This window comes from Salarias fasciatus, chromosome 6, assembly GCF_902148845.1.
Source record: "Salarias fasciatus chromosome 6, fSalaFa1.1, whole genome shotgun sequence".
Lineage (NCBI taxonomy): Eukaryota > Metazoa > Chordata > Actinopteri > Blenniiformes > Blenniidae > Salarias > Salarias fasciatus.
The window spans coordinates 22,767,325-22,789,237 of record NC_043750.1 but is presented as its reverse complement, the minus strand read 5'-3'; the positions used below and the strand labels follow the sequence as shown (position 1 = coordinate 22,789,237).

At 43.6% G+C, this 21,913-nt stretch overlaps 1 protein-coding gene across 2 annotated transcripts in view; it reads left to right on the top strand.

Moving 5' to 3' along the window:
- Positions 1-21,913, top strand: part of fbxw7 (F-box and WD repeat domain containing 7) — an 80,901-nt gene that overhangs the window by 36,205 nt on the left and 22,783 nt on the right. The window contains exon 1 of one of the 2 annotated variants that reach the window (XM_030093015.1): positions 18,114-18,537. The exons of the other annotated variant lie outside the window; for it this stretch is intronic. Within the exon in view, the coding sequence (XP_029948875.1) occupies positions 18,499-18,537 (39 nt within the window). The 5' untranslated portion in view covers positions 18,114-18,498. Of the gene's footprint in view, positions 1-18,113; positions 18,538-21,913 lie in introns of those variants that run through there. 2 annotated transcript variants of the gene reach the window in all.

Here is a 21,913-nt window from a genome sequence, read left to right as displayed (position 1 = left end):
TTAAGGCAGTATAACAAACCAATCAATATCCCCTCCTCTGATGAGAATTTGGGGTGGGGAAGGAGCAAGTTGTAGGGATTAATTTACTAATACAAAATGGAAAATCAATGATGTATTTCTCATACACACACATACATAGAGACGGACAGAGCAGCCGCATCTTCAGTGTGTTAGTGGCCTGTTAGGCTACTGTGATGGATGACAATGAAGGAGATTCCATGGCTACATTAGATTTTCCAGATATGTCTGCCGACGAGGCAGCAGCATCCGCAGCCTTTCATTTAAACCCCGGGCCCTGATGTAATTAGGACAGCCTCATTACTTTGCTTGTTACCCCCTCCCACTTGTTTATCAGCGGGCACCAGGAAAAACACTGCCACGTTTAGGCAAATGCACAAGTTTAGTAGAATTAAAGCTATTCCTGAATTACATAAAAGTTAACTTCCAGAGGCAGGCAATTCCCCCGTGGCTCTGTTTTCCTTGAAATGTTGTCTCTGCATATTTGCTGAGTCCGACTCCCTCCTCTCTGATGAAGTATACTGTAGCAAAATGTAATGAAAAATGACTCCCCGTAACGTGCAGCAGCTTCGAGCATTACCTCCAACAGTCTCTGACCAAACCCTCAGCTCTGTGTTGCATTGTGGGTGATCCAGCTGCGGTTTTTTTTTTTTTTTTTTTTTTTGATGCCGGTTACTGTTTTGTCAAGTTCAATCCAGTTTTTCAGCTGTTCTGTGAGTCAGACCATGTTAACAAAGGAGGCTGCTCATCAGAAGGCGTCTCGAGACCCAGCAAACATTGTCTGTACTTCCTCCCTCATAAAATATTTGTCAAGGTGAATTTCAGCAGCGCTTATTGGAGGAGAACTGAACCACAAAATAAACATGGCCGCGTTGTGACTGGAGTGGTTGAAGACTTTGCAGGCTCATCTCGTATTGAACCACAAATCAATTGTAACTCCTACGTTCCTTGTTTCCCCCTGACCGCGTTTGACATGCGGACTTCTCAGAGCTACAAATAACTTTTAAAATAATTTGAAAATTCTACACCTGCGCCTGTGCACGTTTGCTACTCGCTAGGATGATCACCTATCACTTTTTCACAACCGTCCATGCTTAATATGCTTAGTTCGTGATTCACATTCCGTGATTGTGAATCTTGGCACTTGAATTGGTTAAAATTTCAATTATGCATTGGAGCCCATCTCAGCTCCCTCCTTCTTCTGTAACTTTGATTTTTTTACAGAATGCTCTTTTAATTTTTCCTAAAATCAGATTTCTGTATGAATTTTATGATTCGGGCAGTTTGTGTATTGATGTCTTATGTTGTAGTAATCATTCAACATACAAACTGACACACTAATCTTGAAAAAAATAGAAAATAGTTTTTTTTTCTCCTGATTCATTTTTTAACTGCTGCTCTCTTCTGTTAAATGTGTCATCTACTCATGCAGCTTGAGCCTCAAGCTGATGCATAGCTTTAGCATAATTAAGTCTCGTCTTTCCATTTTCCATGCATGGATGTAGAGAGCGACCTACGCTGAGTCACGACCCCGAACGCCCCGTTGACACACTGAGCACTCGCCGCTGCTCCCGCTGCTAAAAAGGAAGCAAAACCCAGTGGAGACTATCAGACACTCCCAAGTGTTTTGAACATTACTTGTAATGAAAACCAGATTTTATCCACACAGTAAATTTTGTCTTTTGAACACAGTTTTCACTTGTGAAGCACTTCTCTCGGAATGAAAGCGTTGCTGTGTTGTAGGCAGGTCGAAGCACTTTTGCTGAACTTCAGAAGGAAGTGAAATGTCGGCTTTAAGCTCTTCAACCACAGAAAACTTGTTATAAAACCCATGAAGTTCTCATGCATATGAAAGTTGGCCGTGATGAAGCTGGATGTTGTGCCGTTGCTCAAGGCTCGCAGCACCCACATGTGCTCTTCATGCTTCATCTCCCCTGATCTTCTCTTACACCTCCTTACAACATCAGCATGCTACAGTGGAGAACAGAAAGTGCTGATTGAGTCTGACTGGCCTGTTTAATTTGTGATGAGCGTGGGAGAGCGGGAGCCCACGGGGGCCGCCCCAGAGCCTTGTGGCCAGGTTGTGCTGCTGCTGCCGCCCTGCCACCCCCAGCCAGCTGTAGATGCACCTGCCAAGTCAGCGCCAGCTACCAGCTTTATCTCCTCGTGCTCACCAATGCTGAAATGTCAGGAGAGGAATGTGAAAATATCAATTTCAATAGGGTTGGTGGAGGTTGTTTTTTGTTTTTTATTTTAGTCCCTATTTTAAAGGAATATCTTGATCATATAAGTTGACTTTATCCTTGGTTAGTTTAGCAACAACTCTGTCTCTGAATCCTCAGTGAGAGCCCTACATCAGTATTGCAGTATCACTTCTTGTCATCCGATGGTCAGATGACAAACCCAGCAGACATGGTTACAGTACTGGCAATCGAATCTTTATGGTGTCAGCTTGAACAGGACAGTGAGTTTGTAAGCATGGCAGAGAGGTCAGGGACATCTTGAAGATTCAAGGGGACTCCGAACCACGACAACCTTGATCATCTAAGCTTTGTTGAAGGAACACAAAATTTAAGTATTTGTGTGAATGTACGTGCCAATATCTGCACATGAGCGCTGCTGCCTTGTGACAGATGTCTGTAGTTATAACGTGGAATCCAATATTTGTTCTATTTATACAAATGGTGAAGTTCTACCTGTGTCTGTTTGCCTGTGGCTGATTATTAGCTATATGTAGACATATAATGAAAATAGGGAACAAATTAACTTTCTTTTGATTTCGTCCGGTACTCGGTACTGTTCATTAACTTATCTGGCTGACCTGCTTGCCTAAAAACAAATTCCATAGTTTATTCAGAGGTAAATTGGGAGCTCCCAGGAATCTGATTAAGACAAATCAAATAGATGTATTGTGAAGTTACAGCCCTTTTCTCATAAATGCTCTACTTAGTGACTAACTTTACAGTGGAATTCACTGGATGATGAGGGGAATTCATTACACGTCTGAACTGGTACAGCTGATTGGCGTCTTTTTTTTTTTTACACTTAATCAGTGATGATGTTCTTCTGGATAAACTGTTTGACTTTCACTGAAGTGTGTTTTACTCAGAGGGAAAAGGTACATTGACTTCGGAAAGCCCCAACAGTTACAACTTTGTCTGCCGTCCTGGTCTTTCTGAACACATCTTTTTCTGCCTTATCGTATTTGGAACAGCAGCACAGACGGAAATGGAAGATGAGGGCTTTTTCTGCGGCTATTTGTTGTACGCTCCTTCTCTGTGCATAACAATTAAGCAGCATCGTCACTGAGTGCAGCAGAGACATATGGCAAGGCCAATAAAGAGAGGGAAGGAAGGCACTGTGGATAGGCCGTTTCCTTTAAATATGATTGTTTCCAGCTTGTTGGGCCGATGGCCTGATGTTCGCTGCTTGTTATCTGTGCATGGTTAGTAAAAAAAATAAATAATATTGTCACACATACAGTGAAGAAATTCCTGGCATCTATTGAGCACCATTTGATTTTAAATCACACTTCCAAGAACCCGGAGCTTTTTGGACCCATTGATAAAAAAGCAATCCGTGATTCTGACGCCAGAACTGGTCAGCTCTAATAGCAAAATAGAGCCTTTTCCCTCGGCGAGGCCAGAGGCATCGCAGAGCAGCCTGGAGGCCAGCGAGAGCGAATCCTGTTGCCAGGCAACAGTTTACAGATAGAGAGTGGGTGGGGGCGAGTAGTGGGGTCCTCCACGGCTGCCCACACCCCTGCCTGTCCTTCGTCATCGTCACGTCAGGATCAGGTCTGCACCTTGTCCGGCCTTGAATTATTGATTAGATTTTCCTCAGCCATCAAGGTTTTACTGAGCAGGTCTTTCATTAAATATCTGACAGCCGCTGTCGCAGATCAGCAGCGTCTGGCATCTTAAGATAAAAATGTTTGCAGTCGTACAGAAGAAGATACTTTCTATTGATTTTAGCCTTAAAATTGTTGAAATTTGCAAGTCTTTTACTGAATCAGGGCTCTTGAGTACGCATAAACCTGGACATTTCTGTGCCTTGGTCTTGTCTCTCTAATTACACCATGAATTTCAATTTCCACGAGGCGACAGAGATGATGCTTCTTTTCCATTGCTTGAACTATTGAAGTGTCCTCCCCCGCCACCACCACCACCATTTCTTCACTCTTGTGGGCTTGTTGTTGTTGTTGATGTGGGGTGCCCGTCTGTGATGGAGCTTTATTTATTTCCTGAATGTCTAATCTGCCAAGTTCATGCCTTTGGCTGCCCACTGAGAAGGGGCTCCTTGTTCTGTGTCTGCCTGGCAATCCCAGCGACTGCCGCCGTCCCCGGCCTCTTGTGCACATTAACATACAGCTGTCCCACAGGATGTAGTTAGACAGACACCCATGAGCTTCAGAGGGAAGCTGGGCACTCTCTCCACCCTCTCCTCTCCCAGATTCAGCTCACAGCCAGCAGCCGCAGCAGATGGGCTGTGGAGATTAAACCACGAGGCACATGGCAGCTATTGTGGGCTCCCCATTGTGAAATTTTAAAGGTCATCTTTAGGGTCAAGGCTGAATTGCTGCGATGAGCTCCGCCTCCTATAAATGAACTGCGGTGGTGAAGTTTTCGCTAATGATGGCTTTTCGGCTTGTCGGGAATATTGATCAGCGGAGTGCACGCTTAACGGGAAGCAGGGCGCCAGTCAGAAGCCAGAGCGCCGGGTTAAATGCGCACACAAGCTGCATTATACATTTGTTTTGTAACCCAGTGATGATGTGTGATATTTTACTTTTTGTCATGAAACGGTCTTCAAATGTATTGTTTGTTTTTCCTCCAGATAATAAAGTGAGGAAGTAACCTTTACATTAATCATGAGACGGCAATAAAGGAAGTTATTGCACAAGTGTTTCAGGACTTGAAAAGTAACGATAGTTATGTCATGAAATATGTTTATCTTTCTGAAGAATGTGAAGGGCCATAACAATTGAAAGAGTGACATTTTTGCTTTAAAAAATACATTTTAAATATCCGTATTTTCAGAAAAAATGTCTGTTTTGTATTTACGTTAAGGCCAAATCAAGCCGTGGAGAGAAAGACAGGCGCTCCTTAGGAGCTTCTTTTAAGCAGATGGTTGACTTGGCTGACATTTGGGATCTTGAATTTCAGATTGAATTTGACTTAAAGGTCATGAAACATGGCAGCAAAAATAGGAAGTGACTGAAAGTAATGATGCCCTTTGACTTAAACATCCTCTGCAGAGGATGCTCAGCGCAGCTTGAGGGTTCATGAATGATCAGTGGGAATTGAGATACACCGTCTAAGTCTTTAGTTGCATAAAGCATAGATTTAAGTGTCTCTAATCCACTGGAGTTTAAGGACTGTGTACAGAAGCTTGTGGAGTCCCAGCGCTTTCAGCTCAGTTCACATCGCTTCAGTTTTCTCAGCGTTTGCTGTGTGGTATTGACCCCCCAAAGTTCTGCGCCGCTATTTTAAAAATACAGGCCGACGGCCCACGAAAGGAGACGGCGTGGCTTCTCCGCTGAAAACATTAAAGCCACCCAAGCTATTTGCGGTGTGAGAGCATGGCCGTGTGTGCGGACGGGCGTCTATTTTAGGGAAGTTGTTCCAGCCTCACTTCCAGATTTTCACCCTTGTGCACATTTCATTGACTGGGCTGAGTTGGCACTTTGTTGGGGGAAAGCAGAGGAGAAGACATGGCAGCCTGACATGTCTATTGGCTTCTCATGGAAACATAAATAGTCGATGGTTTGATAGGAACAGAGGTGGCAGCTCTTAAATTTGCAGAGTTTTTTTTCCCGTCAAAGAGACAAAAGCCCTCAGATAGTGTCACTAAAACATATTTTATGTGATATTATTACACTCAGCTGTTGCAAAGTCGTCCGAATGATCGATTGGAGTGTTTTAACAATCCCTATGTGATTAGCTAAATTGAAAGGCCATTATTTCAAACTTTAAAACTCGGAGTGTTCCTGCTTGCCAGCGAGCCCCAGGAGTGCTCGTACCATTTTAACCAGGAAAGCATGTTTACTTTTCTCATGCCATCTGCTGCCTCGCTGCCTGCAGTAACTCCACAGATGCCAGTGAAGCTTGCCCTCAGGCTGCATGTCGTTTCAAGGTAGACGGCTCATCAAGATGAATGACACTTTTCTGAGGATGAAGTGGAACAATTGACAGCTCCAGCCGACAATGCGTTTCTCCCAAAAGGTTAAAATTTGCATGTAAAAATCGTATTACAGTTTGACCTCTGTGATTGAGGGACGGCTAACGCAAACCTCTGCAATCTTTAAAGAATGTCCCTCTGTGATTAATATTCTGTTCGCTTAGACTTATAATATCCACAGGACGCTTTGTTCAGGCTGTCATCATGTGAAATAGTAGCCATATTTTCTCAATACAGATATCGAGTCATCGGGAATGGCAGTTCAGATCTATGTGCTGTTTCAGCATGAGAACAAAATCCTGAAAGTTTTTCCTGTGCCTGTCCATTCTTACAAAATACAGAACTATCCAACTCACATTTAGAATAAATTACATCTGAGTTGGACGCTCGCTCTGCCTCTTTTTGGTGTATCAATAATAAACCCACGCCCAGAACTCGGACTGCACTGCCTGGTGCACAAGAGTGTGACTGTGCATTATATTTTCCTCTTGTAGGGCTCTTCAGGGGTTTGTCGGGTTTTTCATTATGCGTGGTACAAAAGAGCACACCCGAGCAAATGAAGCAACAAATGTATACACACGCTCACACATACACAACCTTCTTTTCCAAGTGTTACTGTACTTTCTCGGTGTCCTTTCGCTGCAAGATAGGAAATAAAACAGTTCTGTTGTTTGTGTAGTTTGAGTGTGTAGGAGGGCTCTCGGAGTATGTGTCATAAGCTGTGCAAGTCAGAGGCAGGGAGAGGAGGAAGAGACTGCAGCAAAGTCTGAGCTGAATCACTGAGACCTAAACACTGCTTCCAGTTTCTGCCCTTTTTTTTTTTTTTTTTTTTCCTCAGGGTTAGGCCAAAAGCGGAGGCTGAGAGACTCTGGCTGACACCTTGCTGAACCGTGGTCTTTTTGTCAGCCTGGGTCTTGTTGAAGGGATAATTAAAACATGAGGTTACGGTCTCACTTTCCTTCAGTTTAGTGCCGCACAAAAATGCAAATGAATTACTGTTTTCGTGCGTTTTGGCCACAGGTGGGCTGCCTCTCAGTCTTCTGTCTGTCACCATCTTAGTATTCAGTAGACATTTGGTAACAATTTGCAACATCAGCAGATCCAAGTAGATGTAATTAGTATGTGTACAACACATCTTTCATCTGAAAGAGAGGGAATATATTCCAGGAAATCCCCTTAAAAAACAAACTAACCGTACGTATACCATTCGGTCACAGGTAATCAATCACATACAGGTAAATTGGGGTGAGAAATTAGTCTTGAATCGATGCCTCTGGTGGAAACTTCGACTTGCACAGGGAGAACATGCAAACTGCAGATAGGTAACCAAGCTCTACCTGGGCTAGAACATGGGACTTTCTCACTACAGGGTGAAAGTAGTAATCAGTAGACCACTGTGAGCGCCATCATTACATGATTACCACTAAATGACGCCACAGACATTTTTCATGCTTTCCAGAATAAACGCATCCATTATGTTGTTGAAGTGAGATTAGGAGTAAAAATAAATCATCTGGTCTCTAAATATGTCGTCGTGGTTTTAAAAATCTAACAACAGTTTTGATGCATCACTTGCTTTAACTTGAATTTTTAGTGTGTCCCTTCACCGGACTTGAATCTCAAAATAACCGAATATATTCATCCCATCCCTCTTGAAATGGGGACATTTACACTTTCTGTGCACCTTTGAAACATTTTCGGGTAATTTTGCTCTGCTGTAACAGTCCTGTACTCATTCTCCTATAACTTTTATTTGGTTTGAGGAGGAGAGATTCACAATAAATTGTAGATTGTAGCCATTATTCAGTTTTTAAAATTCAATATTTTCTGTGGTTGATTTTAGTTTTTTGTCTCATTTTAGATTTTAGAGCTAATTCTTCTGTTTATGAGTTTAAATTACTGGCAAAGAGAAAAGTAACATGGTCAGTCTTCTACTTCTCAATGAGGAAAGGCATTGCCCTCTTACTGTGTGTGTGCGTGTGTGTTTGTGTGTGGAGGAGGGAAACAAACAAGCTTGCAGGCCATGCAGGGTTCACTGCTCTTCTGCCCTTCCTGAAATGAAACATTTATGACCCTTGACCTTTACCATCCCATGTAGAGTTTTAAATCATGGGGGACACGCTTCTCTCAGAATCACTGTCTTCCATCTAGCCTCACTTTCTTTAAGCAGAAATTGCCTCCCTCTGTACGGCGTGTTTACTGCGCTGTACCTTCTTCAGGTTGTGTTCAAAGCACCAAGATCTCCTCTTCTCATAATGAGGAAAAATAGCTGAGCTCTCCTCTCTTCTCTGGCATTGTCCCAGTCCAATTGCTTGATCCTTGGTTCTCATAGTACAGCCAATGAAACATGGATTATGTTTGATCAGATTATGATTTCTTGTTGAGCGTTTTATTAGATGATTGCCCCTTTATCTCTGTTTAATGCTCTGTGGTTTTACAGGTATTTGTTAATAGGGGGACGAACTGCTATTTCCTGGTTGACATAATCAGGCTGATTCAGAGTAATCATCTCTTAAATGAACCCTGAACGTTTGTTATGATTTCAAATGGACTAAAACCTGGATTTATTTATTTTTTTTACCTTAATATTTGCCACTAATTTTCTTTTTAGGAATGATTTACAAAAGTTGGGTTTATTTAAATCTTTTGATGTCCTCTATTAAAGTCATAGACTAATGGATCATGGCTTTGGTAAATCCATGTAAAAACTGTATTTGCAACAGTGCGACCCAGTGCAGATCCTTTAATTTATTTTTTTTCTGCATACGCATCTACTAACTCTCAGCTATGTCCACTCTAGAGCCTGCAAGCACGTTGCATTGCTGTTTCGTTGCATCATTCATCTTTACCAGCAAGCGTTCAAATCTGAAGATGTCTCAACTTTCATGTGCTGCCTTTTTGATCTCTGTTTGAAAATACGGCCATTATTTGAATCTCACTTTGTGCCATCAGACATAACAGTTTGATAGCAGTCAAGTCTTTGCCTAAAAGAGGTTGCTATCACCCTCTCTGCTGGTGGGAAATCACAGATAACAATAATCCCAAACGGACACTTCAGACAAGAGACTGTGCGCTCACAGCATGGGCCGTGGACACATCCAAGCAAGATCAAATGTGTCCTTTACTTTGAGGAAATGTCATTGTGCATCCATATGAGAGCCACATATTTTGCTCACATTAAGTGTGTGTGTGTGTGTGTGTGTGTGTGTGTTTTTTTTTTTTTTTTTGTGGGCTGTCCATTTGTGCCACTTCTCCACTTACCTTCACTGTCTAAAATAAGACTGACAGCGTAAGAGAGTGAGTGGTGTGTTTCCTGCTTTTGGTCGAACTAACTTGGAAGGTGTTCCACCTGCATGCTTTCCAGATTACCTCATCAGTCAGACTCACCTGCCAGAAGGATTTGCCAGAGCCTGAATCTTCAGAAACAGCTGAGGCAACAGCTACAGTACCTCACCCTCAAGACAAAATTGCTTTCCAAGCTTTGCCTGATAATCTTCTTCCTGTCTTCCTCTCTCATGAACGGCATCCGTCTACAGGTTGTTAAACTTCCACACCATTTATCTTGCCAGTGCAGGAGGACTGAACCGTTCTCTCTGCTCCTGGGTCCCGTGCTATAAAATCCTGGTACGGTTTGCTCGGTAGTGATCTTTGCGGTTGTTCAATCATAGTGGCCACTCACTGACTTTTTCAAGGAAATTTATCCAGAAACGTTACTAAGGCAATGACACCGTCCCTCCAGAAGCTCTCTTGCGTCTCTGCTTCCACTGTGTTTTCCAGGGGAAGTTCAAGTATCATTAGTAGTGTTCCTGGAAGATAACTTTGAACTCTTTTTGAAGACAGAGTTCCTCTTCCACCGGGACATGGAGTGAATGCTGTGATTTTGACTGTGTACTGTTGTATCACTTTAAATGCATGGATTTTACAACCGGGTGAAGAAATGATGCTTGACCTAGCACTTTTTGGAATTTCCACTGGCATTAAATTACTTGTTGAAACTCGGTAATATGTATTAAAATGCAGGTTGTACAGCACATCTTTAGGCATTGCAAATGAAAAATTGTGAACTGGAACGCAGCATGGGCATCCCATGCTGTACACAGTCTGGTCGGTATGCTCGCTCCCATGTTGTAGCTCATTTTGATCTGGTTTATGGCAGATGTGTGGCAAATGATGGGAAAAACTTGGCATGGGGAGGACACTAAACACTAGACTAGGGGAATGACCAGAGTGAATACATTTTATCCTGGGTGGGACATAACTGTTGGCGCCAATTTCCACAGCAATCACTCCTGTGGATATTTCTCTCAGAATTAACAATATGATACTCATTGCTTTGTGAAATTGACTTTCTCACCCTCTGATTTCTTTTATATCGTTGCACCAGCTACAGCTGTGGGCAGGCAGCATTATGCTTGCCTATCCATCCTTTTCGTTCTTGTTTAAGCCAGTTTCTCCAGGATGCCCTCCTGAGTTTGGCACAGATTCATCCCAACAGAAGCTTTTGACGGTCAGAGGTTGCTTTTTTTTTTAATGCAGTATCTCAGGAAAATTTACATGTAATACAAGTCTTGAAGAGTTGTTTTTGTTTTGCTGCTGACCTTGTGGTCATCTGAAGTCATATTTCTAGCGTTTCATGACTCAGGTTTCTTCATCTGACAGTCTTAAGACATTACTTTCCTTTTGTTTAGTTTTTTTTTCTTCTAGGTAAACTGAAACTTTTTGTGATTTTAAGTGTGGGTGGTGGACGTCTTTCTTCTTGATAGAATAAGGAGTTCAGCCATCTGGGAGAGACTCAAAGTTTAACGACTACTCCACAATGAGAGGATCCAGTTTTGGCGGTTCGGGCTTCTGATTAGGGGCATGTCCACGCCACAAGTTTTTTGACTGATCGTCATCTTCAGGAGCCTGAAAATGATTTTGTATTGAAAATGGGTTCCAGAGAGGAGCAATTTGAAAATGCCGTCTCGGTCTTCATGTGTGGTCAGGTAAGACACGGTTGGAGAAAAGGATGATGGTCATTGGCTCGCCTCGTGACCCTGTTGCCCCCACCAATCTCTGCAACATCACTGAACAGTTCTGGTGGACTACATGTTGTGGATCGTGCTGAAGCAGCTACAGATGCTATTTGGTTTAATAGGTGATGTGTTCTTTTGTTGTTTGTTCACAGCTTGGGCTTAATGTGCATGCTCTGCATTGTGTTCTCCGTTTTTGCTGTATTTCTATGGCAGAGTTACAGCACTACCTGTAGGTCTGGCATGGGTACTGTGTTGTTTGCATGGTGTCGTGTGGATGCAGATATTTCCTGCAGCAATGCCGTTTTAACGGAGAACTTAAAGAACAATGAGGAGGAAATAAGACAATTTTGCCTCGTGGACAAGGCCTAGGATGCCAACTGGGAGGATGCCCTGCGATTGGCTCAAAACTCGCTAGAATTTTGTCTGGGAGTAGGTTGGAGTCCCTCCAGAAGAGCTGGAAGATGTTGTGGAGGACAGAGATGTCCGGGCTTCTTTGCTCTCTATGCTGCCACTGATACCTCTGAGCATGAAAGAAGATGTAAGGAAAAATAAAAAGTTATGACCAGAAGATGTGCTTTTTTTAGTCTTCTCAATCTGTGCATACTTGGATTAAATGAATCTTGTACATTGAGAAAGGTGAAAGATTGGTTTCCATGTCGATGCAACTTTATGTTAAATGTCATCCTGTGATTTCTGAATTTGAAAAAGGTCAAATCTCAGTCGAGAGCTTTTGGGGGCGTTTATAAATCCATATTTTAATGCAACCAACTGCTCTGTTGGAGAGCTAATGGATGGTGGAGTTAGACGGTATAGTTAGTGATAGTGAAAATACAAAAGCACGATTCTGTCGTGAGTGCAGGTGAAGCCAGCACCAGAGTCTTCTGCCTCGTTCCTCAGCACTTTCTCAAGCATTTTTAGAGATGTACAGATGACACACCACCCGGCAGGAATAAATTGGCACACTCTGCATAATCTGGCACCAAGAGTGGTAATTCTGGATGATTAAAGAGGTTTATTCGTTTCTGTGTAAATGTTGATGCCAGCTGCAGCCAAGTTTCACCTGGCTCATCAAGCACATTTTCAGAACCCTCTTTCATTTCTGAATGAGATATCATGGCTCAGGCTGCATCCAAATGCAAAACCAGATAGTCTTATCATTGAAATGGGATTAGCAGCAGAGGGAAAGCTCTTTCCCCGTTATTTTGTACACTGTGCCATTGGAGGGTGTATATATGGGTGGGTGTGTGTGTGTGTGTGTGTGTGATTTCTTATTGGGATACTTATGGTCAACTGTGCTAGAAAGTTACTGGAAAGAACTTTTTTTTTCACTCTCCCTCTGCATGGCCAAAAGGCTGCTTCTCAACTTTTGGATTAAATCTTCACAATGTTCAAAACTTTTTCTAATGGATTATACACCTTCTGCCCTTGTGTATATACTGCATACGGCATGTAATACGTGCCTGTCAGATTTGTTTCCTCATTTGTAAGTGCAGCTCCCATCTCAGGGACATCCCAATCACACTTCTTGGCCCCTGATGCGATCCAATTTTTTCAGATTTAAGCATCGGCTAATCTAGATATTTTCTTAATCCGAAAGCAAAGCCTGCAGAAAAAAAGATTGGTGAGATGATCCACTGGATTTGCCGATACCCAATCGAACAAAAATCGCTAACGTCGGACCCGATATGATATCCCCCATTCCAATCGAGACATCCCTATTTCCAGTAAGCTTTTGGCAATGAGCTGATGTATGTTTCTGGCACACTGACTTTGGCCTCAGGTTTTGGACAGGATGGTCAGGACCGGACAGCATGATGGCCGAGAGCACCATGAAACCGTAGAGTGAAACTAATTCAGTCATCGATTACTTGGACTTCATTACCTCTATCACTAAAAAAATCAACACTTAAGACAGCCAATGAAGCTGTGTCTAGCTTTACCTTACCTCCATAGTTGGTTTTTGATACCCTCAGTATTTCGAGGACGTTAGCAACCAAGATATCACCCAGGTGTCCTTGTGTTTTCTACTGGGAACAGCTGTAGTTTGCCAGAATTTCTACATTATTTTCCTCTCCTGAGATTGTGGGGATAATTGCTAAAGAAGTAAACAAGCATATTCCATCACAGCCTGAAGCCACGGCTTTGTTTGAACATCAGTAGGCCAGTCACAACTCTTCTTTTGATGGGAAAGTCTATGCTTCTCTGTGTGTTTTATTTTTCAATATCCACACAGATAGATTTTCACTTTGAGGTGTAAAACTGTGGATTTGGTAGCTAATTAGAGGGCTGCTTTAATGCGTTGTAGTGATGCTCACTGGAAATTATGGTTCCGATTTCCAGAGCACCGTTGAAGTATAATCAAGCGGCGCCACCTTTTCCTTCTCTTGTGATCGAATGTGAACTTTACCACCACCGAGGGAAAACCTCCCATTTAGATTTTATTAAGTGATATACAACTCAGGGATTTTTTTTCCTCCCCTGTATTTTCTTTTATGCTCCTATTTGCTTTTTCTGGTTTTAAACATCAAGTGGGTGAACAGTTGCCTGTGAGGGGGAACGACACAAGCGCTTTCTCTCTTTTGTGTTAACGGTGCCATACATTTTATTCCCTTCCATTGTGAAAGCCACCGCCTATTATTCTCCGACAGCCTCTCTACTTGTGTACGTTTTAAAATGTTGCATCTGCTCGTGACTCGTTTCTAAATAATTGCCAATAATTGCAAATACTGACCTCTGTCCTCCATTTATTTTCAATGAACCCCATTGATGTCACGAGGGAGATACCTCAGCCTCTTCCGTTAATTTCTTTTTTTTGACCTGACCCTTTCAAACCTGAACGTTTCAGTCGCGTGGGTGGCTGTAGGATATGTTAATTCAACACCATGCAGATGATGCCATTATTGTCCGTTGCAGAATGCCGTGATCCATGGTTTCCTTATTCATCAAACCTCCCCCCCCCACAGGCATTGCATATGTCCACCCCCGGAGAGGGATCTCACTTTACCATTTCAAGAAAATCTATTGAGGGCAGACCCCCTAGTTCTATTTTTTTCTCTCTTTTTTTTTTCTGCTTCAGAGAGGACAATCACACAATGACAAGGCCCCGTTTAGTGATGCATCGCTGCCCGAGAAGTATTTTCCCCCTTCAAGTTCGCCACCTCATATTATACATTTCCTCGAGAAAGCCCCCTTTTCCTCTTGTAATGTTGTTTTTTTTTTCCCACCAGCATCTGTTGATGAGACGTGGTTATGGTGGCATCCGTCCAATCCTGCTTAACAGCTGTTAAACCTATAATTCTCTCATTACTTCTCATTATTTAATGCTGAAAGGATTACAGTTAGTCGCTCGGTAGACATGATTGTGGCAAATTTAATATCGGTTAAGAATTAAATGTATTATCTGTTCATCTGCAGATTAGTCGGGTTTTGTTTTTGGGGTCTGAAGTGAAATTTTGGGATTCTCAAAAACACAATTGCTATTTTAAGGGTTGTGTTTTGTACAATCAATAGCTTTAAAATCAATTGGTTCCAATTATTTTCTATGGGGAAAACTACTTGAGAAGCTGCGAGAGGATTTTTAAATGACAGATTTAATTTTTTTTTTAACTGACCAATCATTTTTCCATGTGTGCAGGCTTTTAATGCAATTCTTAATAGAGTGCTAATGTTTGCCAAGTCAGTCTGAGTGTTCTGCTTCCGAAATGTGACTTTGTTTCCTCTTTAAAAATATCTTTGCATGTTAATGGCGTTACACTTTTTTTTTGCTTTTTGATGCTGTCATAAATGTTGTTTTTTTTTTTTTTATGGGTTCAGTTTAATAATCCAAAAACTATCTGCCGCTAAAAGCAAGGATTATCTGGATTTGTAGCCAAAATGTCCTCACGCGTCAAACCTTCATGAATGCTCGTCTTATCTGCAGGGCTTGTTGGGTATCTGTTCAGTCAGGATGCCGAAACCTTGTCCATTATTTGAGCACAGTCAAATGAGACAGCATTTGCATTTCCCCACAAGCTGCCTCTCACCCCGTGTTGTAACAAGTGTGTTTTTGTCCATTCTGCGCTGTTGAAATATTGCAGCAAAAGGGAACCCGGCGTCTGACAGAGGAGCCACTACCTGAAAGAGTTTGTTGATTATAATGAACAAGATGTTTAAAAATTAATTTGCTTTGAAAGGAAGGCGCCCCGCTGCTTGCTGCAATGCATCCCGCCGCTGCGGGACGCACATACGTCGTATTTGATAGGCAGGAGGTCAGTATTTAGGAGAAGGGAGGGGGTGCGGCTGTTAATGCTTTACCAACCGGCAGAAGGAGAGCGACAAAGGAGGCCACGGCCCATTCAAAGGCCACAGTGCAACTCATCTCGCATGCCAAGCATTCCAATGTGCTGTGTAAAGGTTGGGCCGGCAGAGAGCATCAAGAGGACCTTTCTCATGAGAGCCACCTTAAACACACACACGCAGCTCAAACCGGTCTGTCCCCTGCACCCCTCCATCCACTGATGTGTGTGTGTGTGTGTTGCTGTGTGGAGAAAGTGTGACCATGTCGCTAAGATCAAGTCTAATCCCGCTACACCTGCCTCGTTTCAGATGATCACAATGTACCTTTCAACAGAAACTCACGCTTCTCGTTGTTAATTATTAGCTTTAATCTACAAACCGTAGATAGTGACCACCCATAAAGCCCGTTGCTATGATTTCTTGCATTGATTTCTTCTGTGTCTTGTTTAAAAACTGAACAATACTCCCTCCCCATTGCGGAATTTTTTTTTTTTTTTACCAGACCTCTTTTGTCTGCCAGCTCTGCAATCCCCCCTGTGCTCGGTCACTCAGTAATTACAGGTGTGAGCCAGGAGTGTCTGAAAGGCTGCCAGATCTCAGTGCTCCATCTCCTGTGAACAGAACCCTTCCCATGACCCTCCTTTGTGTCCCCTGCTTCGATGGCCTAATGACGATGTCTTGTGAGGTCAAGAGTGACAAATGCCAGATATCCTTTGAAGGTAATGGTGCCGTTTAATGGGTGTGCACTGGATTTTTCAGTGTTTTTACCGAGGAAAACGGGCTAGTCAAAGTGGACTCTTCTGAAATATCACCATCAATGGCAGCTGGTTAGTTCATGCAGTCAAGGACTTTGGTTGTCAGTTTGTCTAAATTATCAAATATTTTATGTTGCATCTTATGGTTTGTTTACATTTTAATGCAGGATCAGAGTGTTGTATTTTTTTATTAAGAATAAAAGCTGTGGGGGAGGACGTGTACAACACTGGTTCAAAATAAGACTCCCGTTGTTAAAGTGAAAACAAATGAATGTGCCAGACATCATGCAGCAATAGTGGATGTACCACTGGTTTATTATTCATGTGAGTTATCTTCCGTTCAAGGTTAAATTGTAGTACTGTTATACTGAGATGGGCATAATGTAAGAAACACATCGGTATAATGTTGCCCAACTCAACATTAGTGCAAACTACAACCTCGGTAATGAACTTAATTTAAGTTCGACTGCAACCTCTCTCACCATCTCAAGCAAAACTGAACATTATGACCTCTGGAACGGCGGAACTAATGGCAGAGCTGTTGTACTGGATCCCATTAGATTGTAAAAGTGTACTCAATGAAGTGGCCACTTAAGTGCAGAGGTGTCAAACACACAACCTCTGGACCAAAACCGGCTTCCCAGAGGATCTATTCTGGTCCATGAGATGACCTTGCGAAGAGTACAAATTGCCCCTCAAAAAAAGGAATTTATTTTTGAATAACACTGAGTTTGTGAAAACACGCAGTCTGAAGGCTGTAAAAATTGAGTGCATTGAGAAGCGGCATGCGTTTGCCAATACTGATTTGCACAGAAACACTCCAGCAGATGAGATTTCAGATATTTTGGTCGATTTGGAGAGCCAAATTAAAACGGGACATTTCAATATACTTTGGTTCCAAGAAGCATCACTTAAAATAGCATAATATGGAAATTGCACTTATTTTCTTCAAAAATCCCTTTTCAGGTTTTGCAAAAGCGATATATAAATAGATTTTCTTCATAATGAACTTATGATTCCCATTTAAAAGAAAAATGGAAAGCTGTCAATGGTTTTGGTCTGTTTATTGTTTGCTGTCTGGCCAAATGGAGGTGAAAGTGCTCTGTTTATAGCCCCTAAACTGAAACAACCCCCTGACAGTCTCTTCAACAGTGAGGATTTGTTACAAGCAGACATGATCAATTATTCTTGACCATTGTTGCATGGAAGTGTGAGAAACATTTGTATCGTTTGTTCAGCGTGATCATTTATAATCAATGATTTATGATGCCATTTTCAACCGCATAGAGGGGAAAAATTGAGACTTTGAATGATATTCTGTTGGTGGTAAAAGTACAATGCGCCCTGATACAATGCAGGGAAACTGAGAATACAGTAACACTTGGCACCACTGCAAACACACGCAGTCTCCCTTCTCATATATTTCACGTGGAGCGATTGAGAAGCGAGGACGGCTCGGATCCGAGCGAAAAGCCCGCTGTAGTGGTTTCTGGATGGCGCGTTTTGGCCGCAACAAGTGGGACTCCACCTTCCGATGCGAAAGACGTGACAAGTGCGCACCCCGCCCGGTCTCCGCTCCGCAGATCGTTCCCACCCCCACCCCCACCCCCCTTCACCGGCACGCAGTTCGCGGAGGATGCGCTGCGCACCGTGTTGAATGTTGGACTGCACCATTCCTGCCGTCTCCACCGGGGAGGCTGTAATCCGATCCCGCTCGGAGGAGCCGCCGTGCAGCCTGCGAGGAGGAAGAGGGCACTGCTCTGCGCTCTGACGCGCTCTCCCCTTCTCCACTCCTCCCCTTTCCAACCGAGAGTCATTCCCCCCCCCCCCCCCCCCCCCCCCCCCCCCCCCCCCCCGCCGCCGACCCCCTCCATCTCATCTGCTCTCCGAGGCTGGTCGGCGGTGCACAAACCTCCGGGATCGTCGCATCGCATTGTTCGCCCCAATCGACCGAGCCCCCTTTTCGAGTCTACGTGATCCGGCCAGAGCTTCCTTCTCTCTCTCTCTCTCTTCCTCTCTCTCTCTTCCTCCCTCCCCCCTCCCTCCCCGATGCCTTTACCGGGGGAATCTACTGAACACACGCCAGTCCGGTGACGTGCCCGAGCATGTTCACATCAGAGACGGTGTCGGATTTACCTGAGAGTCCGCTGCCCTCCTCACGCTGTAGCTGCGATCCCCGCACCGCGCGCGCCCTTCTGGACTTTACCGATTATTGCCGCTGAAGAGGAGGAAGGAAAACACACCGGATTACAAGGATGGGGTTCTACGGCACTTTAAAGATGATTTTCTACAAAGTGAGTAGGATCTGTGTGCTGGTCGCGAGCGCCGTGTCACCTCCAGCCTCACTCCCCCACCTCCCATCACTGAGTGTTTGACTCGCGCGGTCGCCCACATTATCTTTGACGCGCCTCTCGCGGCGCGCTGAGCGGCCACTGCGGAGGATGATCGGCGGACTCCCGGAGGGGAGACGTCGCTTGAATCGCCCGGGCCTCGGTGTTGTGTTGCGCCGCGTTATGAACGCTGTAATGCCGCCGCGACGCGATTCGGCTCCCGTTTCCTCCCACAGTTAACTTCAGCTGTGTAAATAAACGGCTCAGTCGCCATTCATCAGCGGTCATTGTATTTTCTACTTAGATCACCCGCTTTTTTTTATCACTTGTGTTGCAATTTATTTCTGCTGCGCCGGGTTAAAATGTGATCATATAGGCTGTTTTTGAATGCAATAGGACCCCATTTTGCCTGTGTGTTGATGGGATGCGCCCTGCACCTGTACACCTCCCTTTCCTTGCGGATGCTTTTTTTTTTTTTTTTTTTTTTGCAACATATATTCTCCATGCATATCGCTGATATCGCTTCCATCTAAGCTTAAGTGTACACTCACTTTAAGTGCATCAAATACCAGTTGCGAGCACATAAATGGGTAACTCCCCCCTCTGCAATCCTCCCCAGGTTGCGGGGTTATTATTGTCCTACATTATGCAGCAGTGGTTATCTTGCACCGGCCAAAGTGACTGCTTGAGATGCATGCATGTGATCGGTCTGCCTTCGCCTGTTGGAGTAGCCCATTTGCTGACATTGTACGCTGTGCCTCAGGCTCCAGCCACAGATAATGGGTCACTGTGTCAGACTGCGTGAGGTAGAATATCCTCAAGGATGCTGGGTGTATTATGCTGGATGTCTGCCATGTAATGATGCTCCCTTAGTTGCAAATGAAGAGCAGAAATTCCTAAAATATCTACAAATGTCACATTCCAGACAGTAGTGTCAACAAGTCTGGCAATTACTCACGGCACAGTTCAAAATCAGATTCTCAACATCGCTCATGTTGGGGGATTTCACTCTGCTCATCTCAATAATTAGATGGGAATGTCATTCTCAATCAGTGGGCTGCAGTTTGTAGATGTTTGCTCATTTGTATTCTCCATCCATTCTGTGCACCTACCCATCCTGAGATATCAGGGTTTTGAAGTCGGCCTGAATATTTCAGTGCCATGCTTCGCCCAAAGCAGCACAAAACAAAAAAGACCATTTTTTTTGGGGGGGGGGGGGGCGAGAGTCAAACCCATCTCCTTGGCGAGAGTCAAACCCATCTCCTTGGCCGGATTTCCAGAGAGCCGGTCCTTTTCAAAATGGCCAGCGTCGAGACGGCGATTGTGTCTGTGTTATCCTGACAATGCTGATTGATGCGATGGGAAAACTCTTTCATGACCGCTTGAAACACAATTTGAAAATGAGAAAAGGATTTTCAAGTGACTGATGCTGCAGGGTGGCGTCTCTGTTGAAATGAATCAACACATTATGTAAGAGTGATTGCTATCTTTAAAATATCATTAACTCCCTGCGCATCCATCTGTCGTGCTTTTGGCCAGATAGGGAAGGCGAAGCTGGGGGAAGCAGTGACGACTGATTGGTAGTGATTTACAAAGGCGGCGTTCTCTGGTTACCTTTTCCCATGCTTCAACACACGAGCAGCCGAGTTAAACTGTATATTTTTTTCAAACGCTGAGTTTGAGGTTTTCTTGTATATATGCACCCAAAGAAATCCAGCGCTCACCCCTTTCTCTCTCTCTCTCTTTTTTTTTTCTCACACTCGGAAACACATAGACAAAACACACACGCTCACACCCACTGCATGCATACACACACCCAGGCTCTCCTTGGCTACTGAACTGCCATTCCAGTGAGATCACCACTCTAAGAACAAGGCAGTTGGGTTTAAGAGCCAGGTCTTCACAAGTGAATATTTCTTCACCACTCCTTCAGGGTATTTATCAAGAGAATGCGCTTCAAGTACAGAAAAGTTGATCAGGAAAGCCACCCATCTTGTTGAATATTTGAACTGCAATTGCATTGTGTTTGCAAAGTTACCTCACTCATTTTCTTTACACTTCCCTCATGGACTGTTCAAGATATTTATGGCTGCTCCTTTGACCCTTTCAGCACCTTCACACATGAGCTGCGCTGAGAGGAAAAGATCACAAATCAGATCAGTCAAAAGTCCGCGGGACACCTACCTGGACCGTGTATTGCTGTTCTAATCATGTCCACATGCTTGTTTAAGCTCAGACTCTGCTTGCCTTCAGTCAGTTGTTACTTTGCACTGAACATGTAATCCTTATCAAACCCCGATGTAGGAATGCTTCATTGATTACCGATTCATGGCTGCCAGTTTTTGTCCAGCATTTCTGTTTTCCTTTTTCCTCCCGGTTCATCAGCCGGATTTGTCAGCACTCATCTGTGCCCCTGACGGGGCCAGAAACACACACACTTTCCAAAATTATAGTGATAAACAACAAAGCACACATCTTGAGGGGAGACGTGTAATCACACAACTGTAGAGCCAGACTGCATGGAGTCAAATGCCCAGCGCTGCCCCCCCCCCCCCCCCCCCCCCCCCCCCCCCCCCCCATCCCCGCAGGATGTAATACTACAATAACAACCTAAAATAAAACATGAAAAGAGTATTGTTTGCCTCAGTGGGGGCAAGAAGTTTGAATTTAAAATTGGTTTCTGGTTACCACAAGCCATTATCTGATTATACAGCAGCCAGAGGAACAATTCCTTCCAGCACAGGTTGTGTCTTGCCGCACAGCGGGCTGGACTGAAACTGTCTCCAAATGTTTTGGACCCTGAATCGCTGTGCCACGATTACTGTAATCTTGTGGGGTAAATGCCAAGGAGGAATACGTCAGTGAAGTTAGAGCTTCAATGAAGAGTGTATCTACACAATGCTTTTAAAATGAAGCTTCCTCACACAGTGCAACTTATTTAGATATAGATGATCAAAAGATTGGAAGAATTTTCTTTTTAATTTTGCAATTACTTAGTTTTAAAAGCAGTTTTTAGTTGCTGTCCCTTCATTGTAGCTACCTCTGTGTTGCTAGTTTTACAGCTTTTGTTGGAGACCAGATTAAATATTTATTCATGTTTAGTTAATTTTGTTTTTTTCTCCTTCTCAACTGAGCGAAGTTTAATTTAAACACGAGCGGATTTAATGAATGAAGACCCACTCCTGACTGTCACATTGTATATCTTATTTTGGCCAGGCCCTAATATACAGCCCTCCTGTCTTCATCTGCCTTGTTTATTCATGAGGGACTGGCGATGAGATGGTGATCACTTGCATGTGTGTTGAGAAGTCTTGCCAGAGAGAGTGGCAGGCATGGGATG